Source organism: Zeus faber, assembly GCF_960531495.2.
Source record: "Zeus faber genome assembly, chromosome: 21".
Classification (NCBI taxonomy): Eukaryota; Metazoa; Chordata; class Actinopteri; order Zeiformes; family Zeidae; genus Zeus; species Zeus faber.
In genome coordinates, this window is record NC_137208.1 from 16,329,349 (window position 1) to 16,345,305 (window position 15,957).

The following is a 15,957-nucleotide window of genomic DNA, read 5'->3' on the forward strand; positions in this document are numbered from 1 at the left end:
CACGATGCCTTGCCCGGGCTCGAACACGGGAGCAACCGCCGTGACCCTACTGAACCGCTTCTCTGAGAGCATACAGAGTTATTATTTTCTATTAAGCCTCCATCTATTGTTATCCGGTCGCCCCCTGATCCACCTCATTTTGATTAGCTTCATTCCCGCCATGTTTTTTGGGCCAGAGAGATTAGCGCAGGCGACAGTGCCAGTCTTTCATAACAGTGAAATCACCGCTGAGAAACTTAATCCCGCCACAAGCCATCTGCTAACAATTTCCGAATGTTTTTTTTTTGAAGAGCGTGCATTCACTAATCCGAGGGAGGGTGCAAGAGAAAGTCCCTCGCCACCCCGCGGCGCTTAAACCTCTGCCAGTCCGACCGCAACTTCCACAACTCTCTAACCTCCATGACAAGACGCCTGACATGCATATATTTATGAGGTGATATTTGATGACACATGAGGTCGATAAAACCTCAGGATTTAGTAGAATCGAAACAGAGACATAGGATTTATGAAAAGCATTAGATGAGTGATCAGAAATTCCCACTATTCATTTGCTTGAAACGTTCAAGTCGATCCCGTGGGCTTCCACCAGGTGGCGATCCTTCTCCATGAGCCTCAAGCCTACGTACTGCGCCGCCTCTGGGCCGGAGCGTCACGTCAAGAGTATTGATTTGTGTTGACGGCAGAGCTCAGAGTCCTTATAACTATGGCAACAATACCGTGGGATGCCACAGAACAAACGAAAACAAACCAACACTGAACACACCAGCAACGCACCGCTGTGGCAACAGCCTTTTTCCGAAGCTTCCAGCGAGACGGAAGGTAGGAGGGGGCGCGGCGTACATACCAATTTCTCCCCAGTGGAAGGGGTTGATTCCACCAGTGGTGCAGTTGTAGACCAGCGCTGATTTCGGTCTGCGGTATGTGTGGGAAGAGAGGGTCACAGAGTCAGGCATCCACCCCGCCCACTCACTGCATCATGATAAACGCAACGAACATACATTTCCATATTTCCGGCGTACAGTTGATTTACGAGAGCAAAGCCTGTCATGGTGAAAGGTAAAGAGTGAGCTCAGCTTATTTATGAGTTTGTGGGAGAGGGTGTGCCGAGACACCTGCGGCTCGTCGAACTGGAAGTTTATGCAAAGTGTCCACAAATATGAATACATATTGCCTGGAAAGAAGGACTTATCCACTGATTATTCAACTTTTTATTCAACCTATTACCTGGAAGAGAGGCAATGACAACATTCACGTGGCTGTTTGTCTCTGATGGCGGTGTCGTAATGGTTATCTAAGATTTATAATTCCAAATCAAAGAATCCAATCCGCTAAACCACTGTCCTTTTGCCATCCCTTCCTATACTGTATATTGATTTGGATGCCATTTCAAAGAGGAGCTCTGACCTGTGCACGGCGGTGTACCAGCCGGCAGCCAAGGTCAGGTTGATCACCACGTCCACCGGGATCAGGTCGGCCACCGCGTCGTTGTTGGCCCTCATGGTGCGCAGGATGCCCTTGCCGGCCTGAAACGGCAAAGAGGGGCGGGGGTGGGATGGGGTGGGGGTGGGTGGCGCACCGGGTTAGCGCTCCTGGGATCGTCCAAGGCCGCCCCGAGAAGTACAGATTTTACCACAACAAAATGGACTCACGGCTATGAAGACCCCGCTCGGTCCGTTGAAGTTGTCGATCCAGCCCTGGAGGAGGGAGGCATTGAGTTAGTGCTTGGAGGTCAAAGTGGGGAAAAGCCCCGTCTTTCAGGTGCAACACTCCCAGAACATCGTCGCAGCATCATCGAGTCACTCTGGGGACAACGACTACTGCATTTATGTGTGTGTGTGTGTGTGTGTGTGTGTGTGTGTGTGTGTGTGTGTGTGTGTCTGCTGAATCCGGAGTGGGCTGCTTGCTGTGGTAGTAGAGCCCGGTTGAGAGAGGGTGGGGATAACACAACCGTCATCATCATCAATAAGATCCCGTTAAATATGGATGAAACCACTGGTTACAGACTCCTGCAGCTTCCCCCTTGCGTGTGGGACGGGTGCCCGTTGTGCCGGGGGGCGGGGCCCTCTCCCGACGTCGATAATGGGACCCTGTAACCAACGACGAAGGTTTTGAGCCTTGCAGTCTGCCGAGGGCTCCGCTCTCGCTTCAGAGGGGGCCGGTCAATCCTCTAAGCCCTGGCTCAGATTTTGGCCGCTGATACGCATGCGGGTCACACGGCAGGATTATGAAGACGTGCCAAACATGACGAAGGGGCTCGATGAACAAACAAAGGATCCTTCCACCCGGTGTTACCAAGGTGATTAACTGGCCAAAGGTGAGAGAAACCACACAAAACGTCACCACCAGGCCTTGTGGAGAACGGAACGGTTGCAGTGACTGACACCAAGACTCGGAGGAGAACTTTTGCGAGGACTAGGAACTTTGTTAGGAATTTGTTTGTGCCTTGGGACAGTTCTGAATCACCCCAAGCGTGGAACATTCATAGCTGGGAACCTGCAATAGTAAACAAGAGATCTACTTAAGGCTTTATTTGACAAAGTCAAACTGAATCGGTGTAACTACGCTACGTTCTGCCTCTGTTCTGTACCTTCAAGTTGCAACGCCAGCTAATGCTCTGGCAAAAGCATGTCACACCATCTTATGTTAAATGTGAGTGAAATGCCTTAAACTAGGCTTGGGCAGATATTGAATAATCGGATATTGCAACATGTGCGAACGAAATAATCCTGGACATCGCGTGCGTTTCCGTGGAAGACAACACCTTGTAATGTGTGACAGTGTGAAACCACAACGACTTCCCAAGACAGAAAGTTGTGTCGTGTGAACGGCACAGGGACCTGACTTAAAAAGTCGTGCAGTGTGTGTCTGTGGCGTTACGTGAAGGCCAACGCGCGGCTTCCTAGTGGGAGCGGCATGAAGCCACCCGCTCTCTGTGATCCGGCATAAAGGCTCACCGTTTCTCCAAAGGAATCGTATCGCAAAGCGCATCGGGACGTTTGGGCGGGACCGCATTGCGATATAAAATTTTGGCTATCGCCCAAGCCTACCTTAAACCCTCAGGAAGCCCAGGGCTGAACATGCGAGGGCAGACAGTGGGAAAGAAGCAGAACACTTGACTCTTGACACTCTGCCTTTTTCGGTGTGGGCCGCTGTGCCCTGCGTCCATCTGTCTCCCCAAACAGCTGTCTGGGGGCAGGTTTTTTTTTTTTTTCCTCCGTTCTCCCACGTTAACCTCCGGCACATCGGACATTTTTGAAACCCAGCCAGAAAGCCTTCCCTCGGCCAAAACAATTTGCTGTAATCCTGGCCACTTAAGTTAAAGCCTGCAGGGTAAAGGCATCGATTGGAGTCAGTTTACACTGATCAATATCTTATTTCCATTCATTTTGATGTCACAGTGGGATCCTGATGAATGTTGGGGCCCCCGACACTCATCCAATAAACACTGAACACCGAACTCTGTTGTGCTCGTCGCCGGGTGCGTTATTCCAGCGATTCTCAACCTTTTTCATATCAAGGCCATGAGCCCTAGGTGATAAAATGTTGTCTCGGTAACCCCAAAATGAGAAGATTTTTATTGTGAGATATGATTTAGCCCAAACTTCTTATATACCCGTCTATACTATAGTTACGGAGATAACAGTGAAACTAGGATGAAAAGAGTCGTAATTGCACATTCTCTAATGGGACCAAAATCTTGTGAATGATGTTGAGGTTTAACTATTTAGCATTTTGCTGAGGACCCCTAGGAACCTCTTGAAGGGCCCCTGCATCACACAACAAAGCGCAGGTTGGACCGCTGAATTGCGGTGGCACATAGACAGCATTAGAGTACTGGACTCAAAACAATTGAATAGAATAGAATAACCTTGTGCTTCCTTGGGAACTAGGAACGTGTAGCAGCCAAGTTTGCTCTTAACTCGGCCCATGTCGGTGCAGAGCGGCTTCGGGGCCCTGTCAGTATTAAGAGGTGAAGACGGCAAGTGCTGTGAGGCGCGTTTTTCCCACCATAACAATGAAAACACAGCGCGCACGACGAGGGAGACCGGAATGGGAGGGACGAAGAGCGGTGGGGGACTCACGGGGAAGGGCTCCTGCCAACTGGCTCCCACTATGGACGGTCTGATGATGCCAATGTTGAGCTTGCCCTGTTCCTGCTGGACCACGTACTCGGCCAGGGCTTTGGTGTAGGTGTAGGTGTTGGGCCGGTCGCCGATGAGCCGCGGCGTGATGTCGCGCACGATGCCATCATCCATCCACCTGCAGCCGGGAAAGAAGATAGATAGATGATGGATGGATATTTAATAAGACAGAGAAATTGCTGAAAATTTGGAAATAAACCCATAAATACAACCCATGACAATAAAACTAAAATCAACTAGAAGATAGCCAAATTCAGAAATGTACAATAAACCAAAAATAAACAATAGAAATTTGTCAATATACGATACACCGAATGACAAACAATAAACAAATATAAACCTAAAAAAAACAAAAAAAAAACCCCAATAAATTAAATAAGTAACAAACAATAAAAAAATTGGCAAAATACCAAAAAGTATAAATTCTAAAATAAACAACAATAACAATCACGTCTCCAAAATCTTTCCCATTGCCTTAAAGCTTTAAATCGTTTCTCGCATTCCGGGAGCGAGACCGAAAGGGAGCGTGGCGCCGTGACTCACTCAAGGGACTCGATGAGCTTCTTGGGCTCGACGGGCGGCGGGTAGATGACCTCGTCGATGTGCCGGCGGTTGCAGTTTGCGTAGGCGGTGGAGATGTGGATGAAGGCCTGGAGGTGGTGCATCCGCTGTGCCAGGCTCATGAGCTGCTGGGTGGCGATCACGTTCAGCTGCAGGGCGTGTCTGACAGAGACCAGACATGGTTCAATCAATGAGCATATTCGCTTACATATCTGAATACACCGAGATGATATGCAGTACACAGTATACATATTACTCATACTAAACAATACAATCTCCAGTCCTGTGATTTCCCAGCGGCAGGTGTTTAGGCAAGCGCATGCCACCTTGAACTGTCCCGGCCACGCCCCTCTTAGACCGGAGTTGAATCTGATGCTCCCAAAGTCAAGTCAAACAGATTCAAAAAATGATTTTGTCCCCAAAGCAATTCACATGGTTAACTAATATTTTTTAGCCATTTTTATTCTTTTGACACACCTCATATTGTCGGAGTCATTTTATGTGTTTTATGTGTATTGAACCCCATCTGTGTTGAACTGTACAGCTGTTGCAAGGTGTCTTCTCTGCTTGCCAAACTTCAAATCTCCTCTCGGGGACAATAACGTTTTGATCGATCGATTGATACTATTCTACAATACTTTTATTAAATCTATATCCATTCAATCCGATAGAAATCCTGGATTTTCCAACAGGGATTTAAAGTGTTATCTTATCTTAATATTGAACACAATACTAAATATATACTTGTGGTTGGTGGGAGTAATCTTATTCGATGTATGTGAGTGATGGAGAGTGATTGACATTCTGTCTTTCGCACGTGTGGTCATCAATGTTGTCATTTTCAGTTACGTCGGTCTTTTAATTAAATAATCGTACAGTCAAAGAGAACACAGAGGGATGTCCATATTACTCTCGACCAGGGGTCGGCAACCTGCGTCCCCGGAGCCACATGCGGCTCTTTAGTCCCTCCCCAGTGGCTCCCTGTGGCTTTGTCAAAAAATTATATGGAAATGAATAACGGGCATTTTTCAACATTTTCATTTTCATTTATCATTGTTGTAGGCCAAAAGTGATCCTTACATTCTATTTCAATTGTAGAAATGTGTAGCCTGTACACCGTATTAAAAAAAAAGTTTTCACATTTCACTCAACTGAAATGTGCATCAGGGGTTTAAGTTTTGCGAGTTCCAGCTTTGATGGAACGCAGCTGCTTCGTAAGCACGCCACAGGAACGTGACGAGGCGGGGTCCGCACGTGTCGAGCAACCAATCAAAATCGAGTATTCGGCCCCTTACTCGCGCTCATGCAGACATTCCAGCCAATGGGAGAGCAGACAGCTGGGAGTGGATACTGGATAGCAACAGCACGCGCTCTCCGGGAACGCCGTAAGTAGACTGCAGCTCTGACCGAACAGCCATATTATTTATCCTTATTTTTGGAGCTATTTTGCTGGCAATACAGTAGCTATGCATTCCAAATCCGAAAACAGAAAACCCTCAGAGGAAAATAAAGAATTTAAAAGTGCGTGTACCGATTTGTTTGCTTCCACTGCCAACACTGCTGGCCTACCGCTATGCTTCATCTGCGGCCAGAAATTAGCAAAGAAAAAAAAAAAGCGGAAAGAATTTATAGTAGATAAATAAAGACATTTCCAAAATGAATTTATGCAGCAAAGGCACATATTGGTGCATAGCAATTCAACAGAATGCAGGAAATGAAGTGTTTCACGTTCAAAATGTTATCGGGGAGGATGCCCAGGCCCCCTGCTTAATGTGTCCCCCACAATGTTCAAACAAAACCTAAGCCACTGCTCCCGCCAGCGGGAGATTCCAGCCAAACCACCATCAGTTTAGTTTATTGTCATTCAAATATGTTAAAAACATGGAAGGAACGAATGTTGTTACCCAGGTACAGCAGCGTACAGAATAAATAACAATTTGCAATGTAATCGCCCAAACTTTTTAAAATAAATTTATCGTGCATAAAACTAGCCGCATACAGTAGCAGCATTAAAATGTGCAGTGGACAGACTTTAAGTCAGGGAGTTCATAAGCCTCAGCCTCTGGGAAGAAGCTGCACTTTAGCCTTGTTGTTCTGGCTTTGAGGCTGCACAGCCTTCTGCCTAAGGGGGGTGAACAGTTTGCGGTCCGGGTGAGTGGGGTCCTTCTTGATACATGACGTCCTGCTTCTGCCCCTGCTGGTACAAAGGTCCTCCAAGGAAGGGAGGCCGCTGTTGGTTATTCTTCGAGCAGATTTAACCACTGGTTGCAGCGCCTCCCTGTCAGAGCAGTTCCCATACCAAACAGTGATGGAGGATGTCAGTAGGCTCTCCACCACACAGCGGGTAAAAAGAGGTCAGGACAGCAGTGGGGTTGTGGCCTCTCCTCCTTAAGTCCACAACCATCTCCTGAGTCTTCCCCACATTGATGCAGAGATTGTTTGCTCTGCACCAGTCCACAAGTTCCTCCACCTCCTGCCTGTACACAGGCTCATCGTTGTCGGCCGTGTCGTCTGCAAACTTCACTTTGTGATTGCTCGGGCGACCCCGCAGAGCAATCATATGTGAGGAGCGTGCACAGCAGGGGGGCTCAGGACTCATCCCGGTGGGAAGCCGGTGCTGAGTGCCATGGTGGAAGATGAGACGCCATGGATCTTAACAGACTGTTTGTCAAGAAGTCTAGTACTCTAGAGAGATGGTCCTAGTCCCAACAGCAGCAGTTTGTGGACTAAAGTCTGCGGAATTAAGTGTTAAAAGCAGAACTAATGTCCAGGAAGAGCAGCCTGACACTAGGAATCCCTGCTCCCCGGGTGGGTGAGAGCAGAGTGGACAACAGCTGACACTGCGTCAGACACAGAGCGATTCTTCCTATAAGCATACTGACGGGGGTCCACGTTGATGTTGACAGTGTCCCTTATGTGGGCCAAAACCAATTGTTCAAAGCATTTCATGGTTATCCGAGAGCAGGGCCACCGGACGATAGCCATTCACCCTTCCCACAGATGAGTTTTTGGGCAGCGGAACCGAGGGGAGATAAAGTGCTTCTCCAACGGCGGGCGGGCGACAGTTATGGCCCTGGCGAGGGAGAGGCGGAGATGGAGAGAGGGGCGGAAAGAGATAGAAATTGGCCGCGGTGTGCGTCGGCGTCCAAGGACGGGGAGCGGCGGAAGGCTGGTGGCTGCGGCTTTTAGTGAGATGTACGGGCTAGTGGGGTGGATTTAGGAGGGGTGGGGGTTGTTTACGGGAAGGCGAGCGCCGCAGCACGATGTGGGCGTGTCGTCCTCCCACCTCCGTCTGGGAGACGGATGTGGGAACGGTAATGGAGAGCTAGAGGCTCCCTGGCCGTGACTCATGCTCCAAACCGCGCGTCGGTATCTTTATCTGGACACAAAAGGCCGGCGAGATAGTGTTGCTTCCAACGGCCTTCAATTAGTGCTCTCTGGAGCCAGAGAGAGGGAGTGAGGGAGATAAAGACGTGCACAGGGAGAAAGTGGAGAGTCCGCGCATGCACACACGCACACACACACACACACACACACACACACACACACACACACACACACACACACACACACACACACACACACACACACACACACACACACACACACACACACACACACACACACATACACAGGAAAAAAAGGCCTTGAGTCTTCAGTTCGGAACAGGGAAGACCATTGACAAGACTTGTTCCGCACACTGAGTAATGGCACTTGGAGATGAAGGAGAGTGGGGGAGAGAGAGAGAGAGAGAGAGAGAGAGAGAGAGAGAGAGAGAGAGAGAGAGAGAAGGAAGGAGGCGGATGGGACTCCGAGAGGGTGAGGGAGCAAGAAAGAGTGAAGGTGAAAGAAGATGACAGGAGGAAGAGCGAGACGGGAGAGGAGTGGGAAAATACAATAGGGGTCACAGGCCCGGGAGAGAGTGGAGAGGGCCGGGGCCGGAAAGCCACGGAGAGAAAAGTGAAAGGAGCAGAGAGGAGGTGAAGGGCGGGCAAAGCCTGTCCGACACGCACAGTATGGGAGGAGACTGGGAGAGAGAGAGAGAGACAGAGAGAGAGAGAGAGAGAGAGAGAGAGGAAGAGGAAGATGGATGGTGAGAGCAAGGGCGGATCAATAGAAAGCGGTGCGCGGTGCAGTCTTTAACATCTTGAACCTGGCTGAGCTGTCAGTCATCACTAACACGTGCCCCGCCTCGCCGTACCTCCCGTCTGCCGTCCCACCCCAACCTCCGCGAACATGTAGCGCAGAGCAGTTTCTGTCGCCAAGAGCTGATTGATAGTTTGAACGTGTTGCGCTGAACCCTTTAAGCCCCACTCTAATTTAAGATGTTTCTCAGCGAGGCTTTATTGGAAGCATTGGGCCATAAACCAAAAACAGCAGATCAGCCATGTTCAAAACGCGTGAGAAATTTCAGGGCCCTCCGACACAGAGAGTAGAGAGTGGCAAGATGGAGCAAGCCAGGAGCAGGTAGACACGTCATGACAGAGGCTCTCCCTGTGTGTGTGTGTGTGTGTGTGTGTGTGTGTGTGTGTGTGTGTGTGTGTGTGTGGGGATGGGTGATTTACCTGTTGCTCGTAGATTGCTCTGGCGAGCAACAGGCGTACAGCCACCTCTGATACTGGGCCCGTTACCGACACTCAAGACAGGTATGGCTGCTGAAACCACACCACCCCGACACCACACGACAACTATTGTGTTATCCATCCGTTGTGCTGCTCAGTGCCATTTGCAGCGACACTCATTAAACATCCTCTGAGCTGCGACTCCCTTACAGCAACGATCTCCGCCGTCCGCCGTCCCAAAGATTAAATTGGCTCGTAAACCTTTTCGTCCGGGCCTTCTGTAAACAAGAAGTGCCGCAGAATGGCGAACAAACAATCTATTGTATTGACAGACGGCGACAAAAGTCTGTTACGACGTAAACCTTCCCTGGCTTTTTCCCCCTCAACATCCTCCTCCAGCTTCCTCTTTCACTCTCAATCGATATGGCACTGCGGCCGGCTCCCGCCTTTCAGCGAGTCCGCTGGAGTGGAGCTTCATAATCTACGCTTCCTGCTTGTTGCGGGACTATGACTCAACGAAAAACTCGAGACACGCGCAGAACACACACAGTTGGGGCACATTTTTGTTGCTTTATTACCATTTCCGGACCGAATGTTCTTCAATATCTCACAGCTGAAATTCTTTCAACCTGTTATTAGATTGGGAATTAGAAAGCAGCGATGATGGATGTGTCGTCTGTCTTGTGTCTGAATGTGCTTCTTTTCACCATTGAAACTCAGGATGTAATGAGAAGATAGACACGAGTGTGTGTGTGTGTGCACGTGGGCGTCACGGACGGAACCCTCACTTGAGCTGCTCGTCGAAGCGGATGGTGGCGGCGCAGTGGAAGACAATGTTGATGCAGCCGGTGAGCGTCTCCGCGTCCTCCGGGCTGATGGCCAGGCCCGGCTGCATCAGCTCGCTGCTGATGGGGACGATTTTCCGGTGGAAGTCGGGGTAGTCCTCCCGTACACGGTCAAACAGCTGTCAACATAAGGAGAAAAAAACGAACAAACACAGGGGAGACGGATACATGAGCTCACATGCTAGGCTCAATAAGGGGCAGGTCTTCAAGTGTGAACCGAGAAGCACTCAGTACACAGGGGTAGACTTTCATGGCACACGGAGCTTCGTTGACGATGCACATTGTTGCCTGACTGTAGCTCATGAACATAGACACGCCATCACCAGATCGTCTGTATCGTCTGATGGCTGCAGTCCAGGGGTTTTGTCTTTCAAAAGCTCCAGCCCACCTCATTTCCCCCAACAAACTCCTGAAATCCTGACCTGGACACGGTCGGGATAAGGGGGAGCTCTCGTAAAACGTTTTGTCTTTACCGTGACTGGGCCGAGGGCGTGTTTCCCCGCTGGGCACCCACACGGGTCAGCCAGGGCCTCAGCCCAGAAAGCAAACCAGCTCAGTGCAGAAATTTCTGGAAGACGCACTTGCACAAGCAAATGAGCTGCGTGAAGCAGACACACAAGAGTCCAGAATAGGCGATCCAATATTTGTCTTTCTGTTCAGTAGAACTGTAGGATGTTTTTTTTTTTGTCCGTTGTGCCCCAAAGCTATAGTTTTACGTAATGGTTTATAATTCTTGAACAAATACTGCTCAGGTGAGGTGGGGAGGTGGTCATAAGTGCAGTGCTGTTGTGCACTTGATTTCAAGGGCAACACACAGAAGGACACACAAAGGCTGCTCCACACATGACCATTCAGAGGGATAGTAAGAGGGACCAACTGCCTTTTTGTGGAGTTAAGCTATCTTGATTTTGGGTCATGATATCGGTAAATGTTATCTTTGAGGCAGAATTCCAGTAAATAAATGCAATTTTCTGAACTTCAGAGACTTCTAGATGTTCAATGCTGCTTGGTCATAATATCCACATTATTAACCCACATTGTTTCTCTTGTATGTAAATGTATTATGTAAATATCTGAGGACCCATGGTACTGCCAAAATATCGTTAACTTATCAATTTTGCGTTATTTAGGTCAAAAATATTGTGGTTTTTGCTTTTGTCAATATTGGCCAACCAAAAGCCATAAAAACACTGAAATGATATATGATGCCATACGTCACCTCGTGCAGTTCAGGTCAGTGATGCATTTATTTCCAGCATAGATTACGTAACCTCAATCAATCAGGTTTTATTCATATAAAGCCCTGGATCACAAGTATTTCTCAGGGTGCTCAAAGATCTCAAAGCTTTACATGCCATATCAGTTTCCATTGTATGAGATAGTTCATCCTATATCCCATGCTCCATAGACCTTGTCGTCCTCCTGATCCATGTGGTGTGACAGTGCCGTTCCGGGACACTTTACAGATGGTTAGTGCACGATAGCGTGAGGAAGGAAAGAGGATGAGAGACTGGGTGTGATAGGGTTGGCATGTCCCCGCATGCACTCCCAGTTATGAAATTGGCTGTGTGTGTGTGTTAGCATGGATGCGTGTGTCTCCGCATGCGTTAGTTGCACTGCTAAGCCGAGCACCCGTGCTGCAGAGGACAGATGCTGAGCTAAACAGGTTCAGACAGCTGTTTGTATTCATGTCTTTATCCAGTTACCATTTCCGACCCGCCTCCGTTCCGAATCAGCAGTGTTGTTGGACGAGGGTCAGAAGGGACCTGCCCCGATGCGCCCCGTGTCATGACCCCAAAAAACAACAAACAAATATGAGGCAGGGGGCCAAGACGGCTCCATCCTCTGAATAACTGGTAAATTATTATAGTGTGGTTCTGGAAGTGAACTCCCTAGGTAAGGCAAGATCCAATGTACTCTGCAGATACGTTATGTGTATAATACAGTAAAAATATGGAACAATTAAAACATTTCCATAGAAATAAACGCCATGCATGCTTTGTATTGTGTGACTCGGTTTTTTCGGTTTTTTTTCAACTGTAATGATCTCAGATCAGCTTCCTCTTACAGCGTGTGTCCCTATGCAACGAGAACAGCACACCCAAAATTTGGCAGCAGCTCATTACTTGCAGAACCGAATCGTGCCCGGGAAGTCCTTCAAACTGTTTACCCTGGCAACATATAAAAGATGGTTCCTTTCTAATGTCCCGCATTCCTTTCCGGTGAGGCAGAGATGACAATGCATTTATGCAATCACAAAAGAAATGACGCATCTTTGTTCCCAATCGAGAGCTTCTTTGTTGATCTCGGAGATCCAGGACTCCCAGCAAAATTGAAACGCCCCAAAATAGCGATCGGCCTCTGCTGTACATTCCCTTTGAAACAGAGTCCGCGTCAAACATCACCAGATTTCAATGTCACACCGAAGCCAGCAGCTGTCACGAGGGAGACACAGACCAAACCCTGAGGAACTTGGGCTGGATTTCTAAATGCAGATTATAAATGCAGATTATAATTTCCTTCTACAGGCTCGGGCAGGGCACCAACACGATTAGAAAGATGTCTTGTCATTTGACCAGTCGGGTTTGGTCAGTAAAGAAATTGGACAATCAATTTCCTCAAGAGAAGTCAGAAATAAAATAAAATAAAATATATACGGCCTAACTTGTGGGTGTGGTCCCACGTTTATTCGCTTCTGGGCAACTGCAGTCTTGGATTTTGTGACATCTCGAAAGCTTGTTTAAAAATTCTATTTATATTTTGATGGGAACATGGCTATGGAAAAAAGAAAGATAGAGAGAGCGCGAGAGAGAGAGAGAGAGAGAGTGAGAGAGAGAGAGAGAGAGAGAGAGAGAGAGAGAGAGAGAGAGAGAGAGAGAGAGAGAGAGAGAGAGAGAGAGAGAGAGAGAGAGAGAGAGAGAGAGAGAGAGAGAGAAGGGATCAGTTGCCATCCTGGCAGCTCACATCCCTCTTATCAGCAGTGTTGCGGCGCTCAGACCAGTCCTGCTGATGCCAACAGAAACGGGCTGCACATTCACCGTGTACAATGCTATCAGTTACCGTACACAGAATCAAACACATTCTTGTGTAAATACACACTCCCTTGGGGTGGGGAGCATACCGCTGCTGCTGTGACGACGAAATACTGAAATAGTGGGAGTGGTGAAAATAATAGAATAAGCGGGAAAGATGTGGAGAGGATGAAAAAGGGGAAGTGAGGGAGAGAGAGAGAGAGAGAGAGAGAGAGAGAGAGAGAGAGAGAGAGAGAGAGAGCAGTCGGGTCAACGGGGTGAGTAAGGCCAGAGATGGAAGGCCTCAGAGGGTTCTTTGTTGTAGACACAAGAAGAGAATTGCCATTGTGGGACCGCTGTGCCCTTGGGACGATGGGCGATCTTGTGCCAGCCAACCACTGGTTCTCATTTACCACCACGTCCCCTCTTCCAACGCACTGGTGTGAATGAGTAAACTGTCTTGTGCAGGAACACAATACCACACACACACACACACACACACACACACACACACACACACACACACACACACACACACACACACACACACACACACACACACACACACACACACACACACACACACACACACACACACACACACACACACACACACCAGTTGATCTCGCTGCTCGGGGACAGAAAGGAATGTCGCCACGGCCTTGTTCTGGGCGGCCTTACGTGGCAGAATCCCCAGTGCACCGGGGGCGCGGACGGGCTTCGTCCCGTGTCCAAGGAGCCCAGGCATCCGCCCTAGACCTCGGCGCGGCGGCCTGCACCGTCGCAGAGAATACCACTGCTGCCGCCGAGGGAATGTCAACTTGAGCCTCGGCAGTGGAGCTCGCTCCGTGCACATGGTTTGCTTCGCTGTCATCTCTCCACGGAGCAGTTGGAGGGGGACAGCTGTTGTAAGGACCCTCGGAGAGATAAATCTTCCAACCTGAGTGCTTGGAGCGGCCACGCGGCGAGCTTTCACAGAAACCCAACACTAATGGCACTTCCCTTTCAGCTCGGCAATCTGAGATGCCATTTTAAAGAGGTCCTCTTCTTGCTAACTGCCCTTTAACTGGAGCTTTGCTCTTTCACAGCACCCTCCATAGTGAGCCGTTACCCTAGAGCCATGATATGAGAGACGCAGGCAGAGGAAAAGCCGCGGAAGGAAACAAAATCCGTAATACCATAAACATGTGAAGGATGTTTTGAAGATAGGGTTGTTTCTCTCCCTTGTCACAATGACCGGTGGCTGCGGTACCAAAAAGATAACACATTTTTGAGGGAGACCTTGGATACAAAGACTCCCAATGGGACACAGCGTGAGGTGGACCCAAGTGGGGATGCCACCTACTTTCAGAGGTGTTTTCAAGTGGACTCTACTGTAACACTTTACATGTACAGTATACAGGGAAATGTACTAGATGCCGAGCGATGCGAAAAGGCAACTCAGGCACTGTCACAGTCTGGCTGATTTCAGTGGTTCTGTCAGGAGGAAAGTGCCACAAGGTCATCTTAGTGACCGGTTCATAAATGCTCTGGTTTGAAAATATGATTCGACCAAATTTGCTTCTCGCTGCATTTGGCATGTGTTTGAGTCCCACCAGTGATTGGAACTGCGCTGCGGTTGGACCGGGCTCTGCAGAGTCAGCTGGACACGGCCGATCAGGGAAGAAGCAGGTCGGAAAACTTACAATAATTTGGTCGTTGGTCGTGCCAAATCATGTCAGAGAAGGAATTAATGGAAGCCCCTCGCTGACCTCTGTTTCCTGACACGCACACTCTAAATGAGCTGAAGAACAAGCAACTGATAGGTTTACTGCCAAAGAGTGCTTGAAAACCAGTTCTAAGGAAAGTTTGATACAATATTCAACAATACTCCAGAAACGTTGGGTCCGAATTAATGTTACAGGATGACAGATCCTTCTGTTTGCCCGTTTGCTTTTGGCTCTGCAGTGGAAGGGCTTCAGGGTGGTGTTGGGCGCTGCTAAGCCTGCTGGGACAGGGTGGGAGGAGATGTTAGCACTCCAACCCAGAAGGACAGACCTGGGTGCGAGGACAGAGGGGAGGGCAAACTGCCAAGGCTGTCAGCAAGTTTGACCAGGAGGCATCGCTTCCCTTCCCCCATCTTCCTATGGCTACAGGCAGAGATCCCAAAACCATTACACACAAAGCTGACATTAGCTCCTGCTGAAACTTTGAGCGGTGGACCATTTTTCCTAAACCTTTAAAATCAGTTATAAAAGTCTTTGACATGTCTTTCCAACTCAATTTTGGCAAGTTTTGTTGAGACAATTGGATGCAAAGACAGCTCTGGTGAGGTGGAGCACACTTTGGTTAAAAAACCCCCCAAAACAAAACCCCTCCAACTTTGTCACACTTTGATAACATGGCTCGACTAACATGGTGACCTCGTGAATATATGTATCTGAATGCAAATGGCCCACATTGCACACAACTTAAGTGAAAGGATCAATATTGAAAAAAAAAATATGAGTTGACAAAGCAAGTGAGATTTATATTGCTTGGTACTACTATTGCATTCCAGGGTTTAAAGAAGAACGTGACCTCATTCCGCGTACAGGGAAGGAAAAACCTATCAAGCCCTGGAAAATGCGTCAACTGATTAAGCCCAAGTTTCTTTATTGCATTATTTGTTTCTCTATCTCTAAGGAGGGCTCAAAGGTTGGTATTTGTATTGACTCGTTTGGGTCATAAAGGTGACGACTCGAATAAATGATCATCATGTGTATGGATATGCACAGGCCCACACACTCCCACCAACGTCTGACATCTTCACAGGGAAACCGTTCTCACCACTTCTGCCCGAAAGGCAAGGGAGAAG

General features: G+C 48.6%; 1 protein-coding gene across 1 annotated transcript in view; it reads right to left on the bottom strand.

The window, feature by feature from the left end:
• Positions 1 to 15,957, bottom strand: part of LOC307246492 (fatty acyl-CoA reductase 1) — a 40,733-nt gene that overhangs the window by 2,716 nt on the left and 22,060 nt on the right. The window contains exons 3-8 of the mRNA XM_080022428.1: positions 10,054 to 10,229; positions 4,686 to 4,865; positions 4,083 to 4,260; positions 1,650 to 1,694; positions 1,405 to 1,523; positions 845 to 912 (exon numbers count right to left, since the gene is read on the bottom strand). Of these exons, the coding sequence (XP_079878554.1) occupies positions 845 to 912; positions 1,405 to 1,523; positions 1,650 to 1,694; positions 4,083 to 4,260; positions 4,686 to 4,865; positions 10,054 to 10,229 (766 nt within the window). The remainder of the gene's footprint in view (positions 1 to 844; positions 913 to 1,404; positions 1,524 to 1,649; positions 1,695 to 4,082; positions 4,261 to 4,685; positions 4,866 to 10,053; positions 10,230 to 15,957) is intronic.